Genomic DNA, 26541 nt, shown 5'->3' with positions numbered 1-26541 from the left:
TATTAAACTATTGTGTAATCACACTTCTCTACATCTTAAGACTTTTCACAGGCTCTTTTCTTGGGGGAGCAGGTGGAGGTGGTGGCAGGGCCGCCCAGAGGGGGGGGGAAAGGGGGCAATTTTCCCCAGGCCCCGGGCTCCGCAGGGGCCCCCAAGAGAACAGCTGAGGCTCCCACCTCCGCCCCTCTCCGGGAGCCCTAGCACATCAACCGGCGTCCTCAGACAGCGCGGCAGCGTGTCTCCGCCGGGGCCCCTGAGCCCCGCCCTGCTCAGAGCCGCGTGGTGAGGGGGCGAGGCTGCGAGCTCCGGGCTGAGCTCAGCTGCCACCGCTCGGCGTGGAGTTCGCAGCCCCGCCCCCTCACCACGCGGCTCGGAGCGGGACGGAGCTCAGGCCCCGCCGGAGGCACGCTGCAGCTGTCGGGCGAGGCGCTGAGGCTCCGGGTGAGGAGGGAGCTGGGGGTAAGAGGCTGGGGCCAGGGGGGTTGGCTAAGTGGCAGGGAGTCCCGGGGACAGTCAGGGCACAGGGAGGGGGCAGAGGTTGGGGGAGCGGTTAGGGGGCAGGGAATGGGGGGGTGAATAGGGTCAGGGCCGCCCAGAGGGGGGGGCAAGAGGGCGCAGGAGCTTCTTCGCTCCCGGTCTTCGCCAGCGGGGGGTCCTTCCACTCCGGGGCAGAAGGACCTCCCCACTGGCGAATTACCGCCGAAGCGGGACCCGCCGCCGATGTGCAGCCCGGTCTTCGGCGGTAATTTGGCGGCGGGGGGCCCTTCCGTTCCAGGACCCGCCGCCGAAGTGCCCCGAAGACCCGCGGCGGGGGTGCCCCCCCGCCGCCGAAGACCGGGCTGCACTTCGGCGGCGGGTCCCACTTCGGCGGTAATTCGGCGGTGGGGGGCTCCCGCCGCGGGTCTTCGGGGCACTTCGGTGGCGGGTCCCGGAACGGAAGGGCCCTCCGCCGCCGAAGACCCCGGGCCCCTGGAATCCTCTGGGCGGCCCTGGGTGGTGGTGGGGGGAGTACCTACAACACTCTGCAGAATAGAACCAGCCACCCCCACCAGTGTGGCTCTCTCCCTGACTAGTCCCCCCGTTAGCTTATTTTCTGCCTCAGACCATAACCCACCCTCCCCCACATGTGGTGCTCTGATCTGCCACTCATTGTGGCTGTCCACATGTCAGGGCCAGTTTGACTATCAATTCAGGGTCATGGCTGTGTTGTGTTAAGACCTCCATTGCTCCTAACGCACACTAAATTCACATCCATCCCTCAAAAGACACAATCCTCACCAAGAAAAACAAATTTGGACTTACCCAAATTCAGAAGTGGCTTATTTTAGAAAGTCAACTAGTTACGGCTTGATTCTTGAATGCTTTTCTATCTCTTGTATGTACTCCTATCTATCCTGGCCTAGTATCACACATGTACAATTACAGAAGAATTGAAGGAACTTTGGCCAAATTAGGAGGTTAGTTTCAAAACTGGATTTATAATGGAAAGTTAGCTTCAAATTTAACTAGGATGAAGAGAGTAAAATTTATCCCATGATCATCTTCACTTTGTCACACATTAGTTACTTCCATATTGCAGACTCACCTCCCTGCTTAACTGCTGTAGTTAGTTATACTTACAACAAATTCTTTTTTGATAGAGTTCAATTGCTTTAAGCAACTCCATACATGTTCTCTGAATCGAGTGGAACAGCTGAAATTAAACATAAAACAAGCTAATTATAAAACATGCAAGAAACATTCTAAAGAAAAAAACACAAAAAAATATTTGTTCTAAAACAAACCTGCATTACTTTTAATTTTTTTTAAATCATTTCCTTTTTAAATGTGTTGCTTCTAATACCCTCTCAGACTTGAATGTAAGGTTTTCCTCCAATAGCCTTTACTTAGATTCAAATTGTTTACTGAAACTATAAACAGATCAACAACATACAAAGGAAACATAAGAAAAAAAACAAAACAAAACAATTATCTTTGTTTTTGCAAAATAAAGTAACGGTTCACCAAGAACATGTTTATTTCTTATGTTTGTTTACTGACATTTTTAAATCTATGCACTAGCCATGAAGCTGTATAAAACACTATTTTGGAAGAAAAAAAAGTATATGTACACACAGAGCACCTTAATTGGAGTATATGAGATAACACAATGCCTACTAGCTTTTCAATATAAGGCCACAGTCTTGAAAAGGGGTCCATGGGTGGTGGAAACTTACTGACTTCAGTGGGACTCTCTACTGGCATAAGGATCGATCCCTGCAGATCCCTTTGCAGGACTGAGGCTTTAGTTTATAAATCAATAGGCCAAGGCTGTTGATTATAAAGAATCTTCAACCTGATCAGTTTTATTTCTGTTCCAGTGTAATCACACATCAGACACATACATTTCATAGCTTCAATTTATTATTATTATTATTATTTCTATTATGAGAGCACCATCGGGACGCAACTGAGATATGGTAGGCACTATATAAAAATATTGTAAGAGGCACTCAGCACACAGTTCATCATACTTAATCAAACTTCACTCTGGCCTACTATACATTTGTGCTGGGCTCGTCTATCAAATAGTCAGTACTATTTGCAGTTACAAAGTTATTTAGGTAAAAATGTGCTTTCCTTTTTCTATTTAGCAAACACTCATTTCCCTATTTCCCAATACAACTGTGTTGCTGCAGCATTGATAAGAGGGCTGAGCTCAGGGACAAGCACCAACCTCAGGGCAGACTGTTAGGAACCAGGGCAGAAACCCCAAATTGGTTGTGAGCACTATACTTAGATTTCACCAACCAATTAACAAATGTAAACTCCTGAGGCACTCCAACTGCCTCAACATGGAGTCACAGACAGTCCCTTTGGGTACTCCAATCTATCTCACCACCAAGGTGAGCGTACCTTTGTGATAGATGGTCCATCACACCAAGAGTCATAGTAATATTTAGGTTACTCCCAATCCCAAAGGACCAGCCATTTACTCTGGGTCAATGGCAAGTCACGACAAAGACTATGCATGTAACCAACCCAATAATAAACTATATAAAGAGTTATTAAACTGGAAAAGGAAACGAGAGAGTTATTTACAAGCTTGAAGTAGGTAAATATAGATACACAAGTGAGTTACAATCTTAAATTTCAAAAGGAAATAGAAGCTTCTATCAGCAGCAAGCTTTATAAGTCCTTTAGGGCTAACCCAGACTAAGCACCTGGGGATCTCTTGTTTATGCCTAGAAACATTCCCCCACCATCCCCAGAGTCCAAGCAGCAGAGAGATATCAAGTGCCTTTTGTTTAGGGTTTTTATCCCCCCTTCAGCCACAAGCTCTGAGCTGCAAACTCAGCTGATGGGAGGAGTCCACCTGTATAACTCATTTTCATGGGGAAGAGGCAGAACAAGAACAAAAGTTTTTTGTCCTCTTGTTGATGGAACACGGGGAAATTGCAGTTATACTGTCCTACGGTTGTACCAGTCTGCCTCGTATTGATGGACCTTCCCTTTTGAGAAGGGGACAACACCTTCTGTTGAAGCTCAGCCCTTCGCACTAGCTAGTGACTCTCTCCCTATCTAGTGATTTACAGAGTCACTGAGGCTCACAATACAACCATCAAATATTACCTGACAATATGGGATACAGAGGTTATAAATGAAATTAATGTATGCAGCAACTCACAAGTATTCAAAGTCTAAACACCAATAATACCAATAACACCAATTCTTATAATTCCAATATGTATTTTAACAATATCAACACACAGGTGAATCAGACTGATTCCAGCTATGTATTTGCTAGTGTTCAGTTGAGACATGGAGACCTTGGCATGATGTGGCACCTAGTTTGCCAATGTCACAAGTCAGTCTGTCCCTTTTATGCCAAATTTCAGACAAATGTTAAAACGTATGTGTGACTGAATGTATCTGTGTCCACATCCTACACATTATTGTAATAATCTTTGCACAAAGTGTGCCTTGCAAGATACCATTTGAAAACTCATAATTCGCTGGTCATTATTTTCCTGGTGAAATATGAGTAGCAACACTGTATGTGAAGTTAAAAGATTCCACGGTATGGTGTTGTTAACACATTCCAAACAGAGGTTGGCAAATAGCTCTGTCTCAAACAAAGAATTGTGTGCACAGCAGTAAACAGAGTCATCAAACAGGAAGGGGAGACAAAAGAAGTCCAAGCAGATGGGGGAAAAAGCATGGAATATCCTTCCACAAGGCTCTGTCTCTCCTGAACCTCAGCTGGAAATGTTTTTCAAGAGAGGGACTGAAACTATAAAAAGGAGAGACAAACTCCCCAATGGGCCCCGTCTCTCTCTCTCCCCTTGCCCAAGGCATTCTCTACGCCTGAAGCAACAAAGGAAGCCTTTGTTAGATTCTGGGAGTAGGGGCGTTGAGCTAGAGAGTTTGGTCAGTAAGATGGCTGAAAACATATGGTGAGAAAATCTGCGTGAATCTGATATAGTTTGTTAAGTTAGGCACCAGTAGTGTTTTAACTTTATTTTCTTGTAATCACTTCGGACTTTTATGCCTCATTACTTTCACTCACTTAAAACCTCTCTCTTTGTAGTTAATAAACTTGATGTATTGTTTTATCTAATCCAGTGTGTTTAAACTGAAGTGTCTGGGAAAATCCACATGGGATGGCAAGTTGTGTGCATATTATTTCTATTAAAGAAATAACAGGCTTTATATACATTTGTATTGTCCAGGAGAGGGCTGGGTAGTACAAGACGTACATCGCTGCGGGGAAATCTAAGACTGGGAGTGCATTGCTGTCACCCTGCAGTATAATGGGTAGGAGCCAAAGTGTGTGTGACTGGTTGGCTACAGCACACACAGATAAAATAGCTGGCAGTGACGTACATGCTGGAGGGCGTTGGTGAGCAGTCCAGGCTGGAGGCTACAGCAGCAAAGTATGGTATATTAGAGGGGTAATTCTGAGCAAAAAAATGAAAGGTCTGCAAATTTTATTTGTCAAATAAATGTGGAGGCTCCAGTATTGCAGTGAGGAACACCAGCCACTGGCTGCGTGCAGGTGGAAGATCACCCTGCAGCCCCTACCTCCCCCAGGACACAGACTGAGGCTGCACCTGACCCTGACACAGTGCAAGGGCTGGGCCTGCCCCAGAAACACCCCAGCGCCCTTCCCCTCTGTGCCGGGCGCACCAGGTGTACGCAGGCAGGCTCAGCCTGGCAGGGGCTTAGTGTAGGGGGAGAGGGTTCTGTGTGGGGCAATGTGGGAATGGGTGGCTTAATGAGGTATCTGGGTGCTGAGGGGATCTGGATGCACAGGGGCTCATTGGGGGGTACCAGGAGCTAAGGCAATGGAACTTCGCGGGGGTGGGGAAGTCCAAGTGAAGATGGCTGGGGCTCAGCAGGGAGGGTTGGGTGTGGAGCCTCAGTGTGTGGGGTCTAGGTCCTGGGGAAGTGGGGCCTGGTGAGGTAGGGGTCTGTTACAGTTGGTTGGGGCTCAGTAAGGCTGGCGTTCAAGTGCAGGGGACTCAGCAGGTGGTGGTCTGGGTCCAGGGGTGGGGGTACAGAGGTAGCATGGATGGGGCTCGGCAGGGGGGTCCAGGTGTGTGGGGCTAAGCGGGGGCAGGGGGTAATGGGTGCAGGGGGGTGAGGCTTGGCAGGGTCAGGGTTCGGGGGGGGGTCTGGATGCACAGGGGTTGGGCTGAAGGGGGAGCAGCTCCCCATACAGTGACCTCTCTCCCCACAGCTGAGGAGCAATTGGGGCAAAGGGGGGAGGTGCGGAGCTTCCTGCAGCTGGGTGAGGTTTTGGGGGGGTGGGGGGGAGGGGGAAGAAGGTCTGACTGTGACCTGGCTGCTCCTTGCAGGGGAAGAGGAACCTTTCTCCACCCCCAGTCCAGCTGGGAGTAGCAACTGAGCCCAGCACAGGGTAGGACCCACTGGCCAGGGTGTCCTCAGCCCCGTCCATGCCTCCTGCCTTGCAATGATTTACGTCTCTGCCAGCTGCTCTGGACCCCCAAAATGATGTGCCCAAGCTGCTGGGGAGGGGCACATGACCGTTTTTGCAGCTTCCCCATCAAAAAGTCATTTTTCTGCAGGGAAGCAAAGAAATCTGCAGGGGACATGAATTCTGCATGAGCGCAGCAGTGAAGAATTCCTCCAGCAGCAATTCCAATTTGGAGGGCAGGGGTGACACAGCAACTCAGTCTCAGTTGTATCCCGATATGTCACAGTAGAAAGACACATCATTAAGGGTCTCAGGCCTAATATTTGTCCTGTCTTAAAGTAAGTATCGTTTTAGAGGGAGGGGGAATAATAGCCAGTGAATATCTTAGATTTACATAGCAATTTTCAACCAACAGTCAAAAGGCTTGACAGACTATGATCATTCTATCTACAGATGTTCTGTGGCATAAGTCCTACACAACAGTTTGAATAAAGAATTTATCCAAATTAAAATTACAGGAGGAACAAATAGATATAAAATAATTTTCCAAGTTTTAGCAATCTTAGGATAAAACCTGGTCCCACTAAACCAATAGAAAAATTCCCTTTGACTTCAGTGGGGACCAGGATTTCACCCCAATATTTTGAGAGCAGGTGAAAAATTATTTGTTTAGCTTCCCCATTCTATTGCTGAGAACTTTTACCACCACCACCACGATGATATTTTATAGGGCCCCCATAAACATCTTTTCTTTTAATATTCTGCTAATTCAGCAGCAAACATTTGAACACTTTTCCAGCGCTCTGCTGTTTTGTGTAGTGAAAATTATAAAATCTTAATTAGTAAGTAAAATATTGCTGAGTTGAGGTTGGTTGGTTTGTTGGTTTAAAACAAACAAACAAAAAAAACCACATTTAACTGTAGTGGATATCAAACAGTGCAGTACTCCCAACTCCTGCCCCACACACAACCTGCACATGAGATTAGACACATAAATACAAAGTATGGTACACATACATATGTACATACAAACACACAGACTTGATCCCATTATCAGATTTTCAGAGAAATTTCAGTCATTAATGTCTATTGTAAATTCATTACAAACCTCTAGTTTTGCATCCAGGTCTGCATCTGAAGCCACAACATGTTCATCTTCCTTCTTTCCTGTGACTTTAATAAGGGTTTGTTTTGTTTTCCAATATTTCTGCTGCATTTTATTGACCACGGATTTTTCCTGGCTTTGAGCATACTGGTCATAAAATTCCCTTGAATAACTGCTGAAACATTTAAGAAACAAAATTACAATGCTTGATTAAATAAAAAGAATGAGGCTTTTAAAAAAAAACTTTCAAACATTTTATTAGATTTTTAAGGAGTATCAAGAAAAAGAGGAAAAAGGATATATATATATTCTTTATCTGTGAAACAATATAAAACTACTAATTATGAACAAATACTTGTGGTTATGAATAAAAACCCTAGACTTGAACATTTCTGCACTTTGCAATGGTCAAATCCTAAACCTGAAGTTGTCGTTAATGCTCATCACTACCAAATATGCAGCAAATTCTCTAATTCCTTTTAGCCAAAATAAATATTAGCATGACAATATATTCATGAATGTTTCCAGTCTTATTTTTGGAAGCATTTAAACCACTTCCAATTTGAATGTCGTAAATTGGTAGTGTTGCCCATTATCAATACATCTCTACCCCGATATAATGCGACCCAATATAACACAAATTCGGATATAACGTGGTAAAGCAGTGCTCCAGAGGGGGAAAGCTGCGCACTCCAGCGGATCAAGGCAAGTTCGATATAACACGGTTTCTCCTATAACGCGGTAAGATATTTTGGCTCCCAAGGACAGCGTTATATCGGAGTAGAGGTGTATTTAGCAGTGAAGAATTCTTCAGTATTATAGAGTCATTTATTGCAGATATGATAATGTCTCAGTTTGTGTTTTTATTTACTTGTTCTGTAATGGTTTTTTGATTCATATATTGGGAGATATTTAAGGCGAAATCCTGGCCCCACTCAAGGGCTGCAGTAGAAAACTGCCATTGTCTTCAATAGGTCCAGGATTTCACCCTGAATGTCAATCTAGTATGTAAACAGATTGCAACTCAATGTGTAGAAAAGCAAGCAACAATACCCTATCCTGCTCATTCTGCCAAGCAGAAGACAAAGTCTGACACTCCAATTCTATACAGAACGAAGTCTAGAAGCAGGAAAAATGGATTCTGCTTGATTGTTTGCAACATGTACACTTTTCCCAGATTATTTTCCATCAGGGGATGATTCTGCATCTCTTTTGTAAACTTACTGAAGTTGTAGATCAGAGGTCGGCAACCTCCGGCATGCGGCTCGCCAGGGTAAGCACCCTGGCGGGCCGGGCCAGTTGGCAGGTTCGGCCGATCGCAGCTCCCACTGGCCGTGGTTCGCCGTCCCAGGCCAATGGGGCGGCGGGAAGCAGCACAGGCAAGGGATGTGCTGGCCGCGGCTTCCCACCACCTCCATTGGCCTGGGACGGCAAACCACAGCCAGTGGGAGCTGCGATCGGCTGAACCTCCCGACGCGGCAGGTAAACAAACTGGCCCGGCCCGCCAGGGTGCTTACCCTGGCGAGCTGTGTGCCAGAGGTTGCCAACCCCTGTTGTAGATGAAATAGAAGTTGCATCCTCCTACAATTCCTTTAACCATATGAGGCACAGAAAATTTAGATTCTCAATATAACACTGATGTATCTGATGAACAGTTAATTATTAACTTCTGTGAAAATGGAATCCCTAATCCGTAAATAACTGAAAAACTGCATTAATTTGGCAAATGTTTAAAAGCAATGGGTTTGCTAATATTAAAATTATGTAAAATTATTATTCTAGAAGAATTTAAAGAGACTGAATACTTGTTAAAATATAAAATAAAGTATGAAGGCTCACTTATGCCCCTACATGGTTCATAGCCACATAGGTTTTATATTCACTAGGAAATTTAATTGTATGACCTAACTATACTATTTGATTCAATCGTTTTTTAAAATGTATATAACACAAAGCACTTTTTTCATCTCTCACAAAAATATTTACAATAGAGAAATTAAAGCATCTTATTCAACCTAAACACTGACTTGTAAGATTTGATTGCAGATCCCAAAGTAAAAATAAGGTTTTCAGTGACTTTTTTGCTGCCGCACAAAATATTCAGTATATGAAAAAACATGCCAAATCCAATTTCATGTGCAACTCTTTGTAAACTAATTGCATACATATTAACAAGGGACAGCATATTAAGTCAGGTGAAATGTGTAGTATATTTTATGATGCAGCAAATATCAAAGTTTTAATCCTATTATTAAAGTGAGGATCCAAAGAATCCCCATCATGAAGTTAAGAATTTTCCAGACAGATTTCTTTAGAGAACCAGGGTCTTAATTCTCAAAGTAAATCAGCTTTTATCTATAACAAAAGTGACAATGTCCCTTAAAATTATTCAAAATAGAAAAGATATCAAAATCACTTCAAGGAAAAATGTAAAATTAAATTAAACACACCCACACACCCATAAAAACAAACATTTTCAAAACATATATTTTATTAAAAGGACTTAATGGGAAATTAAAGTTTATAATTCATGTTTTGCAATATCTCAAGTCTCAGACCTGCACTGTGGTCAGAACAGGCAGACTATTGTGCCTCACTAAAGTCAATGAGGCAGTACCTGGGCAGATCAAAACATAGGATCAAAGCCCCAGTGTTTCAGCTTACATTCCTACTTCTTTTGAGGTCAAGGGGAATTCAGTGGGTACACAGTTGGGCTACAAATGTCATATAACAAAAAGAAAACTCATTTAATAAGAATTATGGATTTAGAGAATTCTTAGATAATAGCCAAATTTTGAAGAAATCAGGGGAATATAACCCTTTACCAATTTCTTAAGGACAATGGAAAAACTAAAGTTTTAAATTGAACTTTGAGGAAAAAAATTAGTCCTGTTTATGCATGAGAGTTGATCATAATTTTTAAAGTGTACCTTATATGAGGAATTGAGTGTTGCCCATATACTCTGTAAATAGGATAACTGAACAGAAAAAGCCTCTGTACTACAGGACGCTGTTTTTGTGAACAACTTTATTCAGTACTGTAAATTGTCAACCTAGGTTTTTATACAGTGAATGTTTAAATTTTACTATCATTTAACAAAACCTAACAACAATTATAACTAAAGAAGTATCTACTTTAGTCATAAAGTTAAATGATGTGGATAAAAACAGAAGATTAATAACTAACATATTGGTTTTTCCATTACTTGATCACATGGCAGTCAGTTTTTTTTCCTATCTGTTCTTACTGGGGATTTTATGTCAAAGATTGGATGACAAAACATAAGAAGTGTGGTAAGTATAGACAGCAACACTTCAGCATGTGTCTTCTAATTTTCTTAGTGTGACAGGTTAAAAATATAAAATTACTTACTACTTATGGCCATCCATGTTTCTTTATTTTCTTCAGACACTTAGAACTAAAAAAAAATATATATAAGTAACCACTAAAATTGAATTTAAAATAAAACTGAAATAAGCTCTTAAAGCAGATATCCAACCATATATACATGTTAAGTATTATGTTTACAGCATCCTTCTTTCCATGTTGTCACAAATATTCCACAAGCTATGGACCAATTGCTGCACTCATTTACACACATGGAACTCTCATTCAAGTCAATGGGGATCACATAGAATGATAAAAATGTAGGTCTGAAAGGAACCTCGACAAGTCACTAAGTCCAACCTCCTGTGCTGGAGGCAGGATCAAGAAAACCTAGACCAGGGGTCTCAAACTCAAATGACCCCGAGGGCCGCATGAGGACTAGTGCATTGGCCCGAGGGCCGCATCACTGACACGCCCCCTTGCTGCCCCTGGCCCCACCCCAATCCACCCCTTCCATGAGGCCCCGCCCCTGCCCTGTCTCTTCTCCACCTCCTCCCCTAAGCGCGCGCAGTTTTAATAAATATATACACTCAGTAATGCACCTCACTCAAAGGACAAAACACGCACTTAGATTTACTGCCTAAGGCTCTGGGAGGGAGTTTGGGTGGGGGAGGGGGTCTGGATGCAGGCTCTGTGCTCGACGCAGGCTCCAGGCTGCGGCAGGGGGTGGGGGTGCAGGCTTTGGGACGGAGTTTGGGGATAGGAGGGGGTGCAGGGGTGAGGGCTGTGCTGAGGGTGAGGGGTACATGATGCAGGAGGGGGCTCAGGGCTAGGGAAGAGGGTTGGGCTGTGGGGTGAGGGCTGTGGATGAGGGGTTCATGATGCGAGGGGACTCAGGGCTAGGGAAGAGGGTTGGGCTGTGGGGTGAGGGCTGTGGATGAGGGGTTCATGATGCGAGGGGGCTCAGGGCTAGGGAAGAGGTTTGGAGTGTGGGGTGAGGGCTGTGGATGAGGGGTTCATGATGTGGGGGCGCTCAGGGCTGGGGCAGAGGATTAGGGTGCGGGGGGATGAGGGGTTCATGATGTGGGGGCGCTCAGGGCTGGGGCAGAGGATTAGGGTGAAGGGTGATGAGGGCTCTGGCTGGGGCTGAGGATTAGGGTGGCGGGGATGAGGGGTTCATGATGTGGGGGTGCTCAGGGCTGGGGCTGAGGATTAGGGTGCGGGGGGAATGAGGGCTCTGGCTGGGGCTGAGGATTAGGGTGCAGGGGGATGAGGGGTTCATGATGTGGGGGTGCTCAGGGCTGGGGCTGAGGATTAGGGTGCGGGGGGAATGAGGGCTCTGGCTGGGGCTGAGGGTTTGGGGTTGGAGAGGCTCAGGGTAAGGGCAGCCTGCCTTGCCAGTACTGGCGGAGGGCAGGCACTAGGACCCTGCGGCAGCAGACAGCAAATCTGCTGGGAGCCCTCCGGGCAGCAGGCAGGGGAGAGGCGCGCTGCGTTCTGTCAGGCAGGGACGCAACACAACGCGGCGGAGGGGGGGTGGCAGGCGGGGGCTGGGACCTGCTCCAGGCAGGGTCGCGGCGGCGGGGGGAGACCTGCGGTGGCCGGGGCCGATCCAGGCAGGACCGGGGGAGGCGGGGGGGGCGGGAAGAGACCCAGCTCCAACTATTGCTGGAGCAGGGCGCCCAGCCCTGAATATTGCTGGGGCCCGGGCCCCACACAAATATATAACCTGCCGCCCATGCCCCCCGGCCCGGCCCGGCCCAGCCCCGGCGGGTCTCGCTTCCCGTCCCCCCCCCCCCCCAGCCCGGCCCCGGCGGGTCCCGCTTCCCTTCCCCCGGCCCGGCCCCGGCGGGTCCCGCTTCCCTCCCCCACCCCCTGGCCCGGCAGGTCTCGCTTCCCTTCCCCCCCCCCGGCCCGGCCCCGGCGGGTCCCGCTTTCCCCCCCCCTTACCCGAGCGCGTCTCCGGCGGTCCCGCTCAGAGCCGTGTGGTGAGGGGGCGGGGCTGTGAGCTCCACGCCGAGCGCAGCGCTCAGCCCAGAGCTCCCAGCCCCGCCCCCTCCCCACGCGGCTCGGATCGGGGCGGGGCTCAGGCGCTCGGACGGAGACTCGGCGCTTTATGCGCCGAGGCTCCAGGAGAGGGGCGGAGGCGGGAGCCTCCGCTTTTCTCTTGGGGGCCCCTGCGGAGCTCCCCTGGGGAGCTCCGCGGGCCGCAGGGAAGAGCTCCGCGGGCCGCATGCGGCCCGCGGGCCGCATGTTTGAGACCCCTGACCTAGACCATACGTGACAGGTGTTTGTCTAACTTGTTCTTAAAAACCTCCAGTGATGGAGATTCCACAACCTCCCTTGGAAGCCTATTCCAGAGCTTAACTACCCCCATGGTTAGAAAGTTTTTCCTAATATCTAACCTAAATTTCCACTGATGCACAGTAAATCCATTACTTCTTGTCCTACCTTCAATGGACATGCAGAACAATTGATCATTGCTCTCTTTATAATAGCGCTTAACACTAGGGATGTAAATACCGTTTAAAAAGTTAACTATTTAAACGATTAAAAATGTTGTTTAAACAGTTAGCCGATTAAGCGTCTGGGGCCGATCCCACCGGCCAGCGCAGCTGGGGCTGCTCCGGCCAGCACGGGGCCGCTGGGACCGTTCCAGCCAGCCAGCCTGGGGTTGACGGTTAAGGTGGGTTAACTGGTAAGACTAATGCTTACCGGTTAACCTTTTACATCCCTACTTAACACATTTCAAGACTTATCAGGGTTCTGCCCAGTCTTCTTTTCTCAAGACTAGAGATGCCCAGTTCTTTTAATCCTGTCCTCATAGTTCAGGGTTGGGTTTGTTTTTTTTAAACTTTTTATCATTTTTGTCACTTTCCTCTTTGGGCTCTTTCCAGTTTCTTTCATAAATCATGGTGCCAGAATTGGACACGGTACTCCATCTGAGGCCTCACAGTGCTGAATAAAGTGGAACAATTACCTCCTGTGCCTTACATACCACACTCCTGTTAATACACCTCAAAATAATATTAGTCTTTTTTGCAACGGCATCACATTGTTGTCAATCCACTGTAACCCCCAGATCCCTTTCAGCAGTACTACCACCTAGTCTGTTATTCCTGATTTTGTAGTTGTTCATTTGATTTTTCCTTCCTATGTGAATTACTTTGCACTTGTCTTTATTGAATTTCATCTTGTTGATTTCAGACCAAATTCTTCAATTCTTCAATAGGTCCAGGTCATTTTGGAATTCTAATCTTGTCCTGTAAAATAATTTTAATCCATCCTACATATGTTTTATAGACAGTGCTGGTAGCGCAACCTATTCATGTGGATACTTGACTCTTACCATTAAAAGACACAGTTTCCAGTGGGCCTATAACTTTGCCAAGCTTTTATCATTCAGGCTGAAGTTTTACTTGCCAGGGTCTGCCTCAGGCTGAATATTTCTGAAAAATTTCCGTCAAAGTAGTTCAGCTAGTTCAATTTCCCAGAAGGTGGGTAGTGAAAAATACACAGTTTTACCCACATTAAAGAACTCTGGTGACCTAGCACCTCTATACTTTAGAGCAGGGAACTGAAATATTGCAGGAGGTGGCATGTGTGGTTGATGTGCCTTTTGCTATCCCTGTGAAAATCTGCCCACATTTGGCTAAATTACGAGCCTTTGACAAAAAACGGGCACAGGCTGAGAAGAGTATTCTTAGATTTAGCAGCTAAAATCTGAGATTCCATCCCCACTGAGCATTGTCAAGCCTCTCATAGCTCCTATGTGTGACTAGACTATGCATACACGATCCCCACAGAGTGACTGAATATGCTCCCTCCAGCTCAGTTATACAAGAGTGAAGCCAGACTTCCTCTGTAATGGCTGCTCTGGGTTGGGGTGGGATTAGGCACCAGAGGCGAGATTAGAGAGTCTGTCTCTTCTGTGCTCTCAGTGACCCCCTTGCTGGCAACCAGGCAGTGTTGAAGAAGAAGTCCTTTGATCCAAATACAGAGGGGACAAAAACTGGTTCTGAGGGCAAGGAGTAGGCTGATAACAGGAGTTTGGTGAAACTGGAAACTGAAGGGGAAAGGGAGAAAGAAACTGCCTGGAAAGGGCTGAAAGCCTGGGAATGGGAGCCAGTTGACTGGGGCGGGGGGGGGGGGGAGACACAGAATGGACAAGACGCTGGAGAAAAGGGGGAGACTGAGACTGGCTGGCTGAAGAGACTGAAACAAGGAGATAGGGAGTTGGTGAGAGCAGACAGATTAGATGAGGAGCCCAGGGAGGAAGACTAAGACTTGGAGCTAGTGGAGAGACGGGGGGAGAGAGAGACAGAGATTAGACAAGAAGCTGGGAGGAGGAAAATAAAACTGGCTGGGCAAAGAGACTGGGCTTGGTTCTGGGGAGATTGAGACTGAGACAGCAAGCCTGGTGGGGAAGACTAGGACTGGCTGGTCAAGGAGACTGGACTCAGTAGTCTGAGGAGTGGCTATTGGGACTGGGACAAAGAGCCAGGGGTGAGAAAGAGATGGGATTGGGACAAGGACAGGTTGGTGGGACTGGGCAAAGAGAGTCTGTGCCCAGTAGAACACACACTGCTCCAGAGGCTGAAATGGAACCCAAGATTTTGGAGTCTCACCATGCTTCTGCTATTGGCAAATGTCTGTGAAACCCACGGGCAAAGTGTGTCTCATCCCCCTTGAATGCTCATCCATGTAAAGGATGGCAACCTACTGCTGCTATCAGTTACTGTGCTCGCTCAAGTGCCAGAGGTCTGTGAGGTGGATCTAAAGGTTCCAGCCCTGTTGATGAAACCCCACGAGTGTCAATATGAGTGAGCAAGAGGGCGGATTAGCCCTTTTAGCCACACCACTGCACTGGGAGCTCAGACTTAGCTGATTATCCACCATAACCCCCAAGTATTTTTCCAAGTGTCTGCTTCCCCATCCTGTAAGGCTGGTCTGGATTGTTTGTTCCTACATCTCTGACTTTACATTTGGCCACACTGAAACACATTGTTTGATTCCATCCAGTCTACCACGCGACTCATATTGCTTTGTATCAGGGACCTGTCCTCTTCATTACTTACCATTTACCTAATCTCTGTATCATCTGCAAACTTTATCTGGGGTGGTTTTGTTTTCTTCCAGGTCATTGATAAAAATGTTAGATAGCATCGGACCAGAATAGATCCCTGCAGGATGCACAAGAAGCAAACCCATTCAATAATGATTCCCCATTTACAATTATATTGAGACATAACATAAGAACATAGAAATGGCCGTACCGAGTCAGAACAATGTTCCACCTAGCCCAGTATCCTGTCTTCCAACATTGGTCAATGCCAGGTGCTTCAAAAGCAATTAACAGAATAGGGCAATCCATCAAGTTATCCATCCCCTATCATCCAGTCCCAGCATCTGGCAGCTCGTATACACCAAATAAATCAAGTTAATCTCAACTTTCAGAAAAGTGAGTACATTAATATCTGAACATCATTAATAAGAAAAAATATTTATTGCTGGCTTCTCTGCATTATCTGGATTTGACACCCAACAATTCTGCATTTTGACATCAAGCAGGACATAATTCTTCTTTACATGAAAATATCAAATTAAGCAAAGTGCATATTTAAAAAGTGATTTGTATGCAGTAAAGGGAAAATCCAGACCCCAGCATCTGGCTAAGGAAAGTGGATATGTACCTACGGAAAAATAAAACTTCCATTCGCCATTCTAATTCCTATCCCCATTCGTGTTGTAGGTATGGTCAGGGCCAGCTCCAGACCCCAGCGCGCCAAGCGCGCGCTTGGGGCAGCGTCCTGTAGGAGGGCGGCAGGCGGCTCCGGTGGACCTCCCGCAGGCAGGACCTGCGGGAGGTCCACTGGAGCCGCGGGACCGGTGACCACCAGAGCGCCCCCCGCGGCGTGCCGCCCTGCTTGGGGCAGCGCAAATCCTAGAGCCGCCCCTGGGTATGGTGCTATTCTGCAGAGATTATTCCAGTCAATGGCTGCAAGTAACCTACAGGGGAGCCTTTACACAGTCCTGTTCTGCAGGGGTTGAACAGGAGGATCCACACAAAGGTGTACCTCACCAGCCCACCTATTCCTCACAAGTAGACCTTCTGCTTCCAGTATGCACCTGTACCACTATAGTGGTGCTGCAGCACAGGAGGCCACGACAACTGATGTGGGTGAGGATGGGGCTGTGTTTGGCCCTTAGTGCAGTGGGTCCCCAGTAAAGAGTTCAGAATAAAACTGATAGGAAACATGTGCTGCAGGCTTTAAAAATAAATAAAGTTTCAGAATGAAAGATGTATCCTTGTGAATGGATCTGTTTTGTTCCTGTAAGATCATCAGAATTCCTTCTTTCCTTTCAGAAAAGGATATGAGCAAAATGATCCATTTCACCACCTCCTGGACAGATTACAATTCACTGCATTCGTACTATCCAGTGGAAGCAGCACAGAGGCTCCAGCTTCTGCAGAACAGGGCGGCCCAACTTCACGGTGGAATGAATCACCACGAAGCCATCACTCTCCACCCTTCTCTGGGTCCCATTTCACTTCCAAGGCCAATTCAAGATCTTGGGCATGGTCTTCAAAGCGAGCAACAGTTCAGGACCCAGCTACAGCAGGGGCTACCTCTTCATCCATGTACCAGAGGAGGACAACTGACTTGGGGGGGGTCAATTCAGCTAACAAAACCAAGAGTGCATGGGAGCTGCAGATAAAGAGTTCTTGGTTGAAGAGCTCATTGGTATAATGAATTACCAAAGGGAATTTATTAAGACAGAGTCTCACTATACTTTTACAATTCACTGCAAGGCCCATCTGTAATCCAAGTGTTTTAAAATACACAATCCACCCAGGCAGAGATTCCTAAAATCAGGAAATGGTAATGAGAAGAAAACCCTATGAAGTCACTATGGATGTCAACCTGCAGATAAATTTAGTTATTCAAAGGGGACACACTACAGTGATATAAAAAGAACTAAGATTAATCCATCAAATGACATGCTCTCTTGGGAAGTATCTAGAAATAACATATGTGGACAGCATGAAATGTGGAGAAGAATCCAGCAAACCCTACCTTTATCTTAAGGTATTGTGTGAAAACAGGAGATGAATTCACACTCCTGGTAATGCCTAAGCTCTCCACCAGCCTCTCGGTTATCATACACTCACGGTTCCTGATCTGATATGACCCTGCAAGCACGAAGGATCTTCCACTCCCATTGAACTCCCTCTGCCTCTGCATTTTAAACCAGTTATCATATTACTTTAGTCCTTCCTTATCTGCATTTTAAATAATCAATTATCTAGATACATTTTTAGCCAGCTGCATAGCAAAGAGAAATTAATTGTACCTGTTCTAAGTAGAAATAGTGTCAATCTTGCAAGTACAGTATTTTGTAACAAAACAAGCAGCACTGTAGTACCAGTAATAAAATACTAGCTTTCAGCAAGTTCTGTTTTTAAGATACATAAGAATTATGGACTCCTTCCTTGCAGGAGGAGCTAAAGGGGAGGAAATCTCTGCAAAGTTCCTCTCATGGAGATTTGTCCCTGATTGTTCCATTGGGAAACCAGGGCTGTCTATGTGTAGGTCCTGTGCCTCTGCACCAGCTCTGTGTCCCTGCCATTCCCCTCCACAATTCCCTGAAAGCATGTTTCCATAAAAATCAAATAACCACGGCTTCTGCAGTCAAGAGGATTCTCACTGCAAGTGGGGGTGGTGGGTATGTAGAAAGGACAGAGTGCATTCCCTTCAGTCTGCCCATGAACTTACATAACCAACAGGTCAGGGGATAACTGACACATGTCTTGTTGGTTCTATTTTGTTATTTTCCCAAGCAGCATAAGGAATATAGAGCTGCCTGTTTGGCTTGTATTAGTGACGTAAATCAGCCACTGTAAGAAGAAAAACAGAATCATGAGCTCAGCTTGCTATGTACGTACAGAATGAATGACTCAAAATACAACAACCCAATCCAGCAATCTGATCCCTGTGGGAAGAGCCATAGGCCCATGCAGAGCCCAGTTTGGATCATCTTGCAGGACTGAGAACTAAATTTTTAAATCTCCACATCTCCTAATGATTTGAGATCTTAAACAATACTTTTACACCCTATGTAAAAACATTGCCATAAGACCTGTATTGTCATGCAAAGTTTTTTTCCCTTTAACATTACACATTTCGTTCACTATTGGGAAAGGAAAACAATAAACAAATAACCCATTCAATTTACTTTGGATATCTGACATGTCAGAACAGTCTTGAACTGTTTAGCCTGCCAACTTTAACTTTCACGAGGGATACTGTATTATATCATGTCTCAGAGGGAGGCCACTAAGGGAGAGACTATATTTCGCAGGCAATAACATCTAAATAATAGCCACAAGAGCAGATAGCGTTTTTACTGTTATAAAGAAAAAAATGGAATAATGCTGTCTTGAAAGGTTTACCAAATGTTCCTGTTCTTCAGAAGAAGCAGCACAACATTTTTCATTTATACTTCATACCGAATTTAATTTAAGGAACGATTCTATACAAGAGAAATTATTCCTCATAAACAATATATAACAAAAATCAGCTAGAATTGATCTAGAATTCTTAGCTGTTATATTTATATGCAAACCAGCATTTCAGTGTTCTCTCTTGGGCTTTCCTGGAGTACCTATCACCACAGTACCTAAGGCCCTGGTCCTGCATACACACCCATGCTCAGCTTTAAGCACACAAAAAGTTCAAGTTAATGAGACTACTCATCCATGCGCTTATTTTGCATACAAGTGTATGAAGGATTAGTGCCTAATTGCTGAAATTGGCTCCTTTTCTTCCTCTTCTGACCACCTTTGGTCTATGCTTAATCAGAAATAGAAATGTATAACTAAACCCCATATTCTTACAGTTTACCCTCAGCTTTGCAGGAAAAAAGATTGCAACTGCTTCCTTTAAAAAAAAAAAAAAGAAGAGAGAGAGAAATGTTGCTTCCTTAGAAGTAAAGCTGAAGAAGGGAAATGAGTTCAAGAGCTAGGATCAGGAAATAACAGTCTCTCTAATCCAAAATAGATCTTTTTTTTCCCTGATTGCTTTTACAAATACGTCTTATTCTGTTATGTCTTAGAAATACCACAATCATCTCAGAATAGAGGGTCTCATGGAGATTCTGTAGAACTGCTCTATACATTATACGAATTTTCTCCTCATCCATACCCAGTACTGGGGAGAACTTCCCCATGAAGCCCACTGGGACCACTTCCCTCTTCCACTCCTAGGTATTACTGGGATATAGATTTATTATTTTGCATATAATTTCCTACCATTTCTAGTTTCCCCACCCCACAGGTTTTTGAGGCACAAGGGGCAAAATTTCATACATCTCATATAAATTCTACCCCACCCTCCCAAATTTTTTTTGGTTGATTTTCTACAACTTTGAATTGATTATCTGTCACATCTAGTTTTGTTGTTCTCATAGACTCATAGACTTTAAGGTCAGAAGGGACCATTATGATCATCTACTAGTCTGACCTCCTGCACAATGCAGGCCACAGAATCTCACCCATCCACTCCTGTAACAAACCCCTAACCTACGTCTGAGTTACTGAAGTCCTCAAATCGTGCTTTAAAGACCTCAAGGTGCGGAGAATCCTCCAGCAAGTGACCACGGTTCGCTGTCCCAGGCCAATGGGGGCTGTGGGAAGTGACGTGGGTGAGGGATGTGCTGGCCACAGCTTCCCACCTCCCCCATTGGCCTAGAACAGCGAACCGCAGCCAGTGGGAGCCGCGATCGGCCGAACCTGCCAACGCGGCAGATAAACAAACTGGCCCGTCCCACCAGGGTGTTTACCCTGGCGAGCCACGTGCCAGAGGTTGCCGACCCCTGGTCTGTAAGGTGCCACAAGGACTCCTCATTGTTTTTACCAGTAACAATGTATGTGCTTGAGGACTATCTTTTGTATTACTAAAACCATCAGTCCCTCTTTCATTCAGCTTTAAATCCTCAGTAAGGGCTTGTCTACACAGGGAAATTGATTGTAATTGCTATTGTGGAATAAGCTATAAAAGTCACTTCATTCCAGAATTCATAGATGTATAGCTCATAAAGCTAGAAGGAACCCCTGTGACCACCTAATCTGACTTCCTGCATTACACAGGCGATAGAACTTCTTTAAATTAATTCCTGTTTAAATAATTGAAAGTGCACTAATTACTGAGGAATGATGTGCCTTTTAATCCAGAACAGAGTGTCCACACAGGGAACTAGTCCAGAATACTTACTGAAGAACAGCTTATTCTAATCAATTTCCTTGTGTAAACAAGCCCTTACTGAATGTAGTAACCAGGGGTCTATTTCCTCTGTGGATGCTCTATCCTTTAGGGTATACCATCTACCATTGCTACTGCTTGGTGCCACCCTTCCCTTTCCCAATCAATAAATTTTAATTCGCACTTAAACACTATGTGTTGCTCTGTAGCAAATGTCAACCCAACTGCATATTACTTCTACATTATGTCTGTAAGAAGAAGAGTTTAATTCCTAAACAGAAGCACCTCATTTTTTTGGTTGGTAGAACTGGGAAATGTTGGCGATCTCGTGTGTTGGACTGCAGGGAGAAGTGGAAATTTGGCACTATGTCAAAGTGATCTCTATTTTTTAATTTTCATAGACATTTTTGGTCCCTGCACAACTGCAAGATCAACTGCACAACTTCAAGTGTCAAAATTCTTCTTTAAATACAAATGATTGTAACCAAGGTTGTGCTGATGCAATCTCTCAGGTACTCCAGTGTTCTCCCCACAAATGCCAAATCTGATTATGCTATACTACGTGCTGTATGCCTGACAATTTGTGTGTTACAATGACAATTATAAGATTGCAAGAGAGTGCTTCAGAATTCTTAAGTTTATTTTTTACTCAGTTTAAATTTAAAACATTTTAAAGTGTTGTCTTTTTTTCCAAAACCTAAAATTCCACGTTCCAAGGCATGGAACATTTTTACAGCAGAATTACACATTCCTGAAAACAGTGGTTTATCTCAGTAACACTGATAAGGCTGTTATATGTAGACATCACACTCTCTAGTGTAACAAAGTATTTCAAACGTAAGTGCAGGCATATTCAATTGGCAACAGAATCATGTGCAAACAATCGTCTTTTCTAGGTAATAATTAACTTTCACAGAGCATAATGTACACCATACAAATAGGTTAATACAGCACATTAAATTGATATTTCAGTCTAAAATAATATTAACTTTGCAATTGCTGCAAGTGAAATAGTCCCTGCACAAAAACCCAGTACGTAATATCCCTTTGCCCTTTTACAGCACCTTTCATTTGAAGAGTTCAAAGCACTTCTAAAATATACATGAAAGCCTAACATGACCCTGGGATGGTGGTAGGTAAGTATTCATTTTAGAGATGGGTATACTGAGAACAAAAAATTCAGTGTCTTGTCCAACTTCATTCTGCACGTCTATGGCGGAGCTGGGAACAAAGCTCAGTCCTTCAATTAAGTACATTTAAGAACCTCTTTAATTACTCTGAAATGACTATATAACATTCTTTAGTAATACATTTTAGCACTCTAAAATTAAACAAAACAAAATCTATGCCAAGTAGAATAAATTAGAAAGTAATCAAATATTATTATGATATTTTCTTTATGCAGAGCACCTGCCTTTGTTTAGATTATCAAAATAGTTTTGGCAATTCTTTGCTATATCTCAGCTTTAACCATACTAGAATAATATTTTATGTAATGAAGTTGTTACTTTTCTAGAACATTGTTCTTTTAGAAAATGAGCTTATTCATAAACTGAGTTGGCAAGTTTCTTCCATTATCTGGTATGTCAAAAAAAGATAGATATTGCTATAATACAGGGATCAGCAACCTCTGGCACGCGGCTTGCCGGGATAAGCACCCTGGAGGGCCGGGCCAGTTTGTTTACCTGCTGCATCGGCAGGCTTGGCGGATCGTGGCTCCCACTGGCTGCAGTTCGCCGTCCCAGGCCAATGGGGGCAGCGGGAAGCGCCATGGGCCGAGGGATATGCTGGCCGCAGCTTCCCGCCGCCCCCATTGGCCTGGGAGGCGAACCATGGCCAGTGGGAGCCGCAATCCGCCGAACCTGCCGACGTGGCAGGTAAACAAACTGGCCCGACCCGCCAAGGTGCTTACCCTGGCGAGCCGCGTGCCAGAGGTTGCCGACCCCTGCTATAATAAATAAGATCAAGGCTCAACTGGTCAGATATCCTATTTCCAGCAGTGCTTACTACTCAACATATCTAATTTAAATCCCTACCCACACTCATCCATAAAGCAAGATACTATTGCTGTACATGGGGGGGGAGGCAGGGGAAATATTCCTCTCTGAACCCCATCAGCTGGTCAGCTTGCACTCTGATCCATGAGGTCTGATTAACCATATGGTTTTACCTTGCACAGCAACAGCAATATACAATGATCCTGTTTCACCTTAGAATCAACACTCCAGACCAACACACACTGGTTGTGCTTGAAAGTCAACCTTTGAACTATAGTTTTCAATGAAACATCAATGGGGTCTGTAATTAGCTCCACTGCAGGAGTCATCTCTACTGAAGATATGGGCAAGAGTGACTTGAATGTACTTATAATGACCTGTAACAGTTAATTCCCTACAGTAACTGATTGCATAAGAGACTCACTGTTACCACAGCTAGTAACAGCCACAAAACAATTGTGAAATCACAATTACTAGGCAGTGTAGAAAAGTAAGAAGGTTTCCAATGTTCTTGGCTTCCAGTCTTTCCTTATTTATAATGTTTTTGCATAATTCTGCAAAATTTAACCTTGAAAATACCACACAAATTAAACAGTGGCAAAACATTTTGAACAACCAACTGCTTTACTGCTATGCTGTTGGAGGAGGCATTTAAGAAAATATAAATGACACTTTGATAGCATTTCCTGACTTTTGTTTTGAAGATTGATGGAGTAATAGCTTTTCTTGCCAACTTAAACAACAGCTTTCAACACTAAGTTAGAGGGTAAAAAGTATATGCAATTATTCAAACTTTTTTTGGCAGTATTACTTAGGAATTCATCAGAACAGTTCAGGGTTGGGACTGTGAAGCACATATAATGTATAGATAGCAGTGCAATATAGTTAGCTTTAAAAGGAAGGAGGAAATGCTTGTTTTTAAAATAATATAGATCCCCACCCCACAGTCTTTACTCAGGCAAAACTCCCATTGACTTCAGCAGGCTGGGCTCAGAATCTACACTAGACCAATAGTTTGTACTCTTTTCCATAACATGACCCTATATTTCAAAGACAAAATAGTTTCTGGACCCAATATTCCTCCCATCTAGCCATAAATGACCTCCCTAGACCTGTTCTCTCCCTAGACCATCTCCAGTGTAGGGTGCAATCCCCATGTTGAGAACCAATGCAATGTATCAGTTTCATTAAAAGCCATCACCCAATAGTGCAGTAATAGAAAACTTGTGCAGCTCTAATGTAGACAAGGCATTGGCAGCATTTTAACCATCATATTGCCTTCACATACAGCTTGTCTACTTGGAAAATTTTTATTTGTTATGCCAATACGTTAACAGTGGCTTTCGTTGGTTTAGCTTAAACCTTTTCCTCAATGCCATAAGCTAAAATTGAAAAAAGGCAATCATACCAGGATACAAGTGTCCACACAATGGGTTATGATGATGTAACTATATCTGTTAAAATTCACATATTAATGCCTACACGGGGAAATTCAGTATACAAGGTCATAGTCTAGACAACGAAGTGATAAAAAACAGTGGAGCTGTCAGTGCCTTGCCTCTATAAGAGCCCTCACCATTGCTACCACCAATAGGAAACATTGGAGGAATGATTGGCATTACACAAGGTCTGAGTTAAGGATTTGAGAATCCAACACACAGTTTGCTTGGCCTGATGTTGTGAGAAAGTGAACAAACAGCTCTGGGAGATGTAGCTTTCACCTGATACCAACAGCTGACTGCCCCAGCAGGCAGAACCAGGGAACTAAGCTCACTTCAGAGAAGCCTACCCTGGAGGAAAAAAACTTGGTACCTGGGTCTTTTCAGCCCATAATTTGTACATATAGCGTCACACTTTCAACACACCCCACACCCACCAAGAAACCAAGACATTGGAGAAGATAACAGAGGTAAACAATGGGAAAACATGACTACCAAAGATGACATATCAACAAGGCATTTCAGCTACTAAAGATTCAGCTTTCCCCTTTCCAATACATCCAGAGAACCGTAGGAGATAAATATTCTGGAAACTAAAAGCCAGATTCTGATTTCAGTTTCATGGACATAAATCAGGTCCTAATCCACTGAAATCAAATAGAACCATAATCTCTGCTGGATCAGAATGAGAGACTAAGACTATTAGCACTAAATGAGATAGTTCCGAACAGAACACTTATTTCATTTACATATATAAGTACACTTACAATATATATTTACATAAATAAATACCTGTCAGTATATCAATGAGTTAAATAGCATGCTACTCACATGCTCATTGAAGGGACCCTGTTTTACAGTCAGACTAAACCTGGGGATTTAAAAAAAAAAAACCCACACACACATGAAGGTACTAAATGCATGCTGTTCACATGCTAATTTAAAGGACACAGCAAACAAATCTATGATTTGTAAAACTAAGCTTTTTACAATACTAATGCTCCATTAGAAATATTTTCATGCTTTTTAAAATCCCAGTGGAACCAGTTTTGCTGGGCTGTAGCCATTTCACTACCTGGTTTGCAGCCCAAACAGAGCAATATGCACAAAAATAGAAAAAAAGAGAAACCCACTATTAACCTGGGGGAAAACAGCCACTGCATTTTCTTCATCCAAGCTTAGAAAAATGCAAAACGTTAACAAACAGAAAAAAACCGTAAAAAGTTTGTTTGATTTGTAAATTTCTTTCCATTTTAATCTGTGGGGTCGGTGGCAACGCGGAGAAGGATTTTTAATAGTTTTAACTGGACATTTCCCCCTGTTGCCATGTCTGCCCATTTTCCACAAGGCCAGGAGCTGGAGGGGACGAGTGCGGGGAGGGGAAGGAGCCAGAGAGACATGGATAAACTGCATATGAACCCGGTGATGTACCCGAATGGCAAAGGGGGGGGGGAATGGAAGGGGACAGGTGCCATTTTGTAACCTGGAAATTGTGCACAGGCAAAGCCCATTAGGAGTCACAATCCAGCCTCAGCCACATCTGGCTTCACACCCCCACCTGCGGCGCATCAGAGCCCCATGCCCAGCAAGAGAGGCGAGGGATCCCACCCGAGGGAGACGTGGTACCTACCCAGCATGCCCACCCCGCAGCCCTGCCCGGCCCGGCCCTTAGGCGCCTCCTCCCGGGCACCAGCTGCCAGAGGAGAAACCTGCTCTTCCAGCCAGGCCCAGCACCGAGAAGCCGCGATCAGCACCCGGGGCCTCCCCGGCTGCGCTCACCTTGTCCGGGGATGCGGAGGGCGCAGCCGCCCCGTGCTGGACGCAGAGGGCTCTTCGCCGGGGCGCCCCCCACAGCCCGCGCCGGGGCCTGCTGAGCTGCCGCCGCCGCCGCCCCAGGTGTTCCAGCCCCGCCAGCGTCACAATGCCGAACGCAGGCTCCTCCGCCCGGGAGACCGGCCTCGAGCAGGGCGGAGCCTCCGTCACCTACATCCTCCTCCCCGCCCCCGGCTCCGGCACTCGGGAGCGCTGCCCTGGCGCGAACCCGGGGCGCGCGGGCCCTAGTGTCTGTCCCCAGTTCCGTGCCTGGCAGCTCCCATGGCTTGTCCGCGCCAGGCTGCCCCCACCCCCGCCTCTTTGTCTGCCCCGGGCTGGCTGAATTCTGTGCTGGAGGCAATACATGAAATTCTCTCCTCCCTACAGTCTCCCCCCCCCCACACACACACCACGGAATCAGGAAGCCTCTGTGTGCTGGGGGGCAGGGCGACCTAGTGGGTACAGAGCGGCGAGGAAGGAATGGACAGCAGGGGCTGGATCCAGCTCCCATGAAAGTCAAGTGAGAGCCTGGCCATTGACTTTCAGCCGGAGAGTTGGAGCAGCCCCCAGGAGTCTTCATACCTCTAGCAGTATTGCCAATAGCAGATGAAAAATCATGAGTCAGACCCCAAAAAATCATAAAACTGCCCCCAAAAACCATGAGATTTTTTTACAAAG

At 45.3% G+C, this 26541-nt stretch overlaps 1 protein-coding gene across 5 annotated transcripts in view; it reads right to left on the bottom strand.

Annotated features, from left to right (window-relative positions):
• Positions 1 to 25989, bottom strand: part of ICA1 (islet cell autoantigen 1) — a 129516-nt gene extending 103527 nt beyond the window's left edge. For 2 of the 5 annotated variants that reach the window (XM_045005214.1, XR_006576901.1), the window contains exons 1-4: positions 25831 to 25989; positions 10399 to 10444; positions 7029 to 7200; positions 1621 to 1693 (exon numbers count right to left, since the gene is read on the bottom strand). In XM_045005214.1, coding sequence (XP_044861149.1) covers positions 1621 to 1693; positions 7029 to 7200; positions 10399 to 10415 — 262 coding nt within the window. In that variant the 5' untranslated portion in view covers positions 10416 to 10444; positions 25831 to 25989. Of the gene's footprint in view, positions 1 to 1620; positions 1694 to 7028; positions 7201 to 10398; positions 10445 to 17432; positions 17451 to 25830 lie in introns of those variants that run through there. The other 3 variants (XM_045005212.1, XM_045005215.1, XM_045005213.1) reach the window with 3 other exon arrangements.
• Positions 25990 to 26541: the final 552 nt, after the last annotated feature.

The sequence above is a fragment of the Mauremys mutica genome, chromosome 2 (genome assembly GCF_020497125.1).
Source record: "Mauremys mutica isolate MM-2020 ecotype Southern chromosome 2, ASM2049712v1, whole genome shotgun sequence".
Taxonomy (NCBI): domain Eukaryota; kingdom Metazoa; phylum Chordata; order Testudines; family Geoemydidae; genus Mauremys; species Mauremys mutica.
Note: the sequence above shows the minus strand (reverse complement) of the source record. Positions and strands in the feature narration are given on the sequence as shown.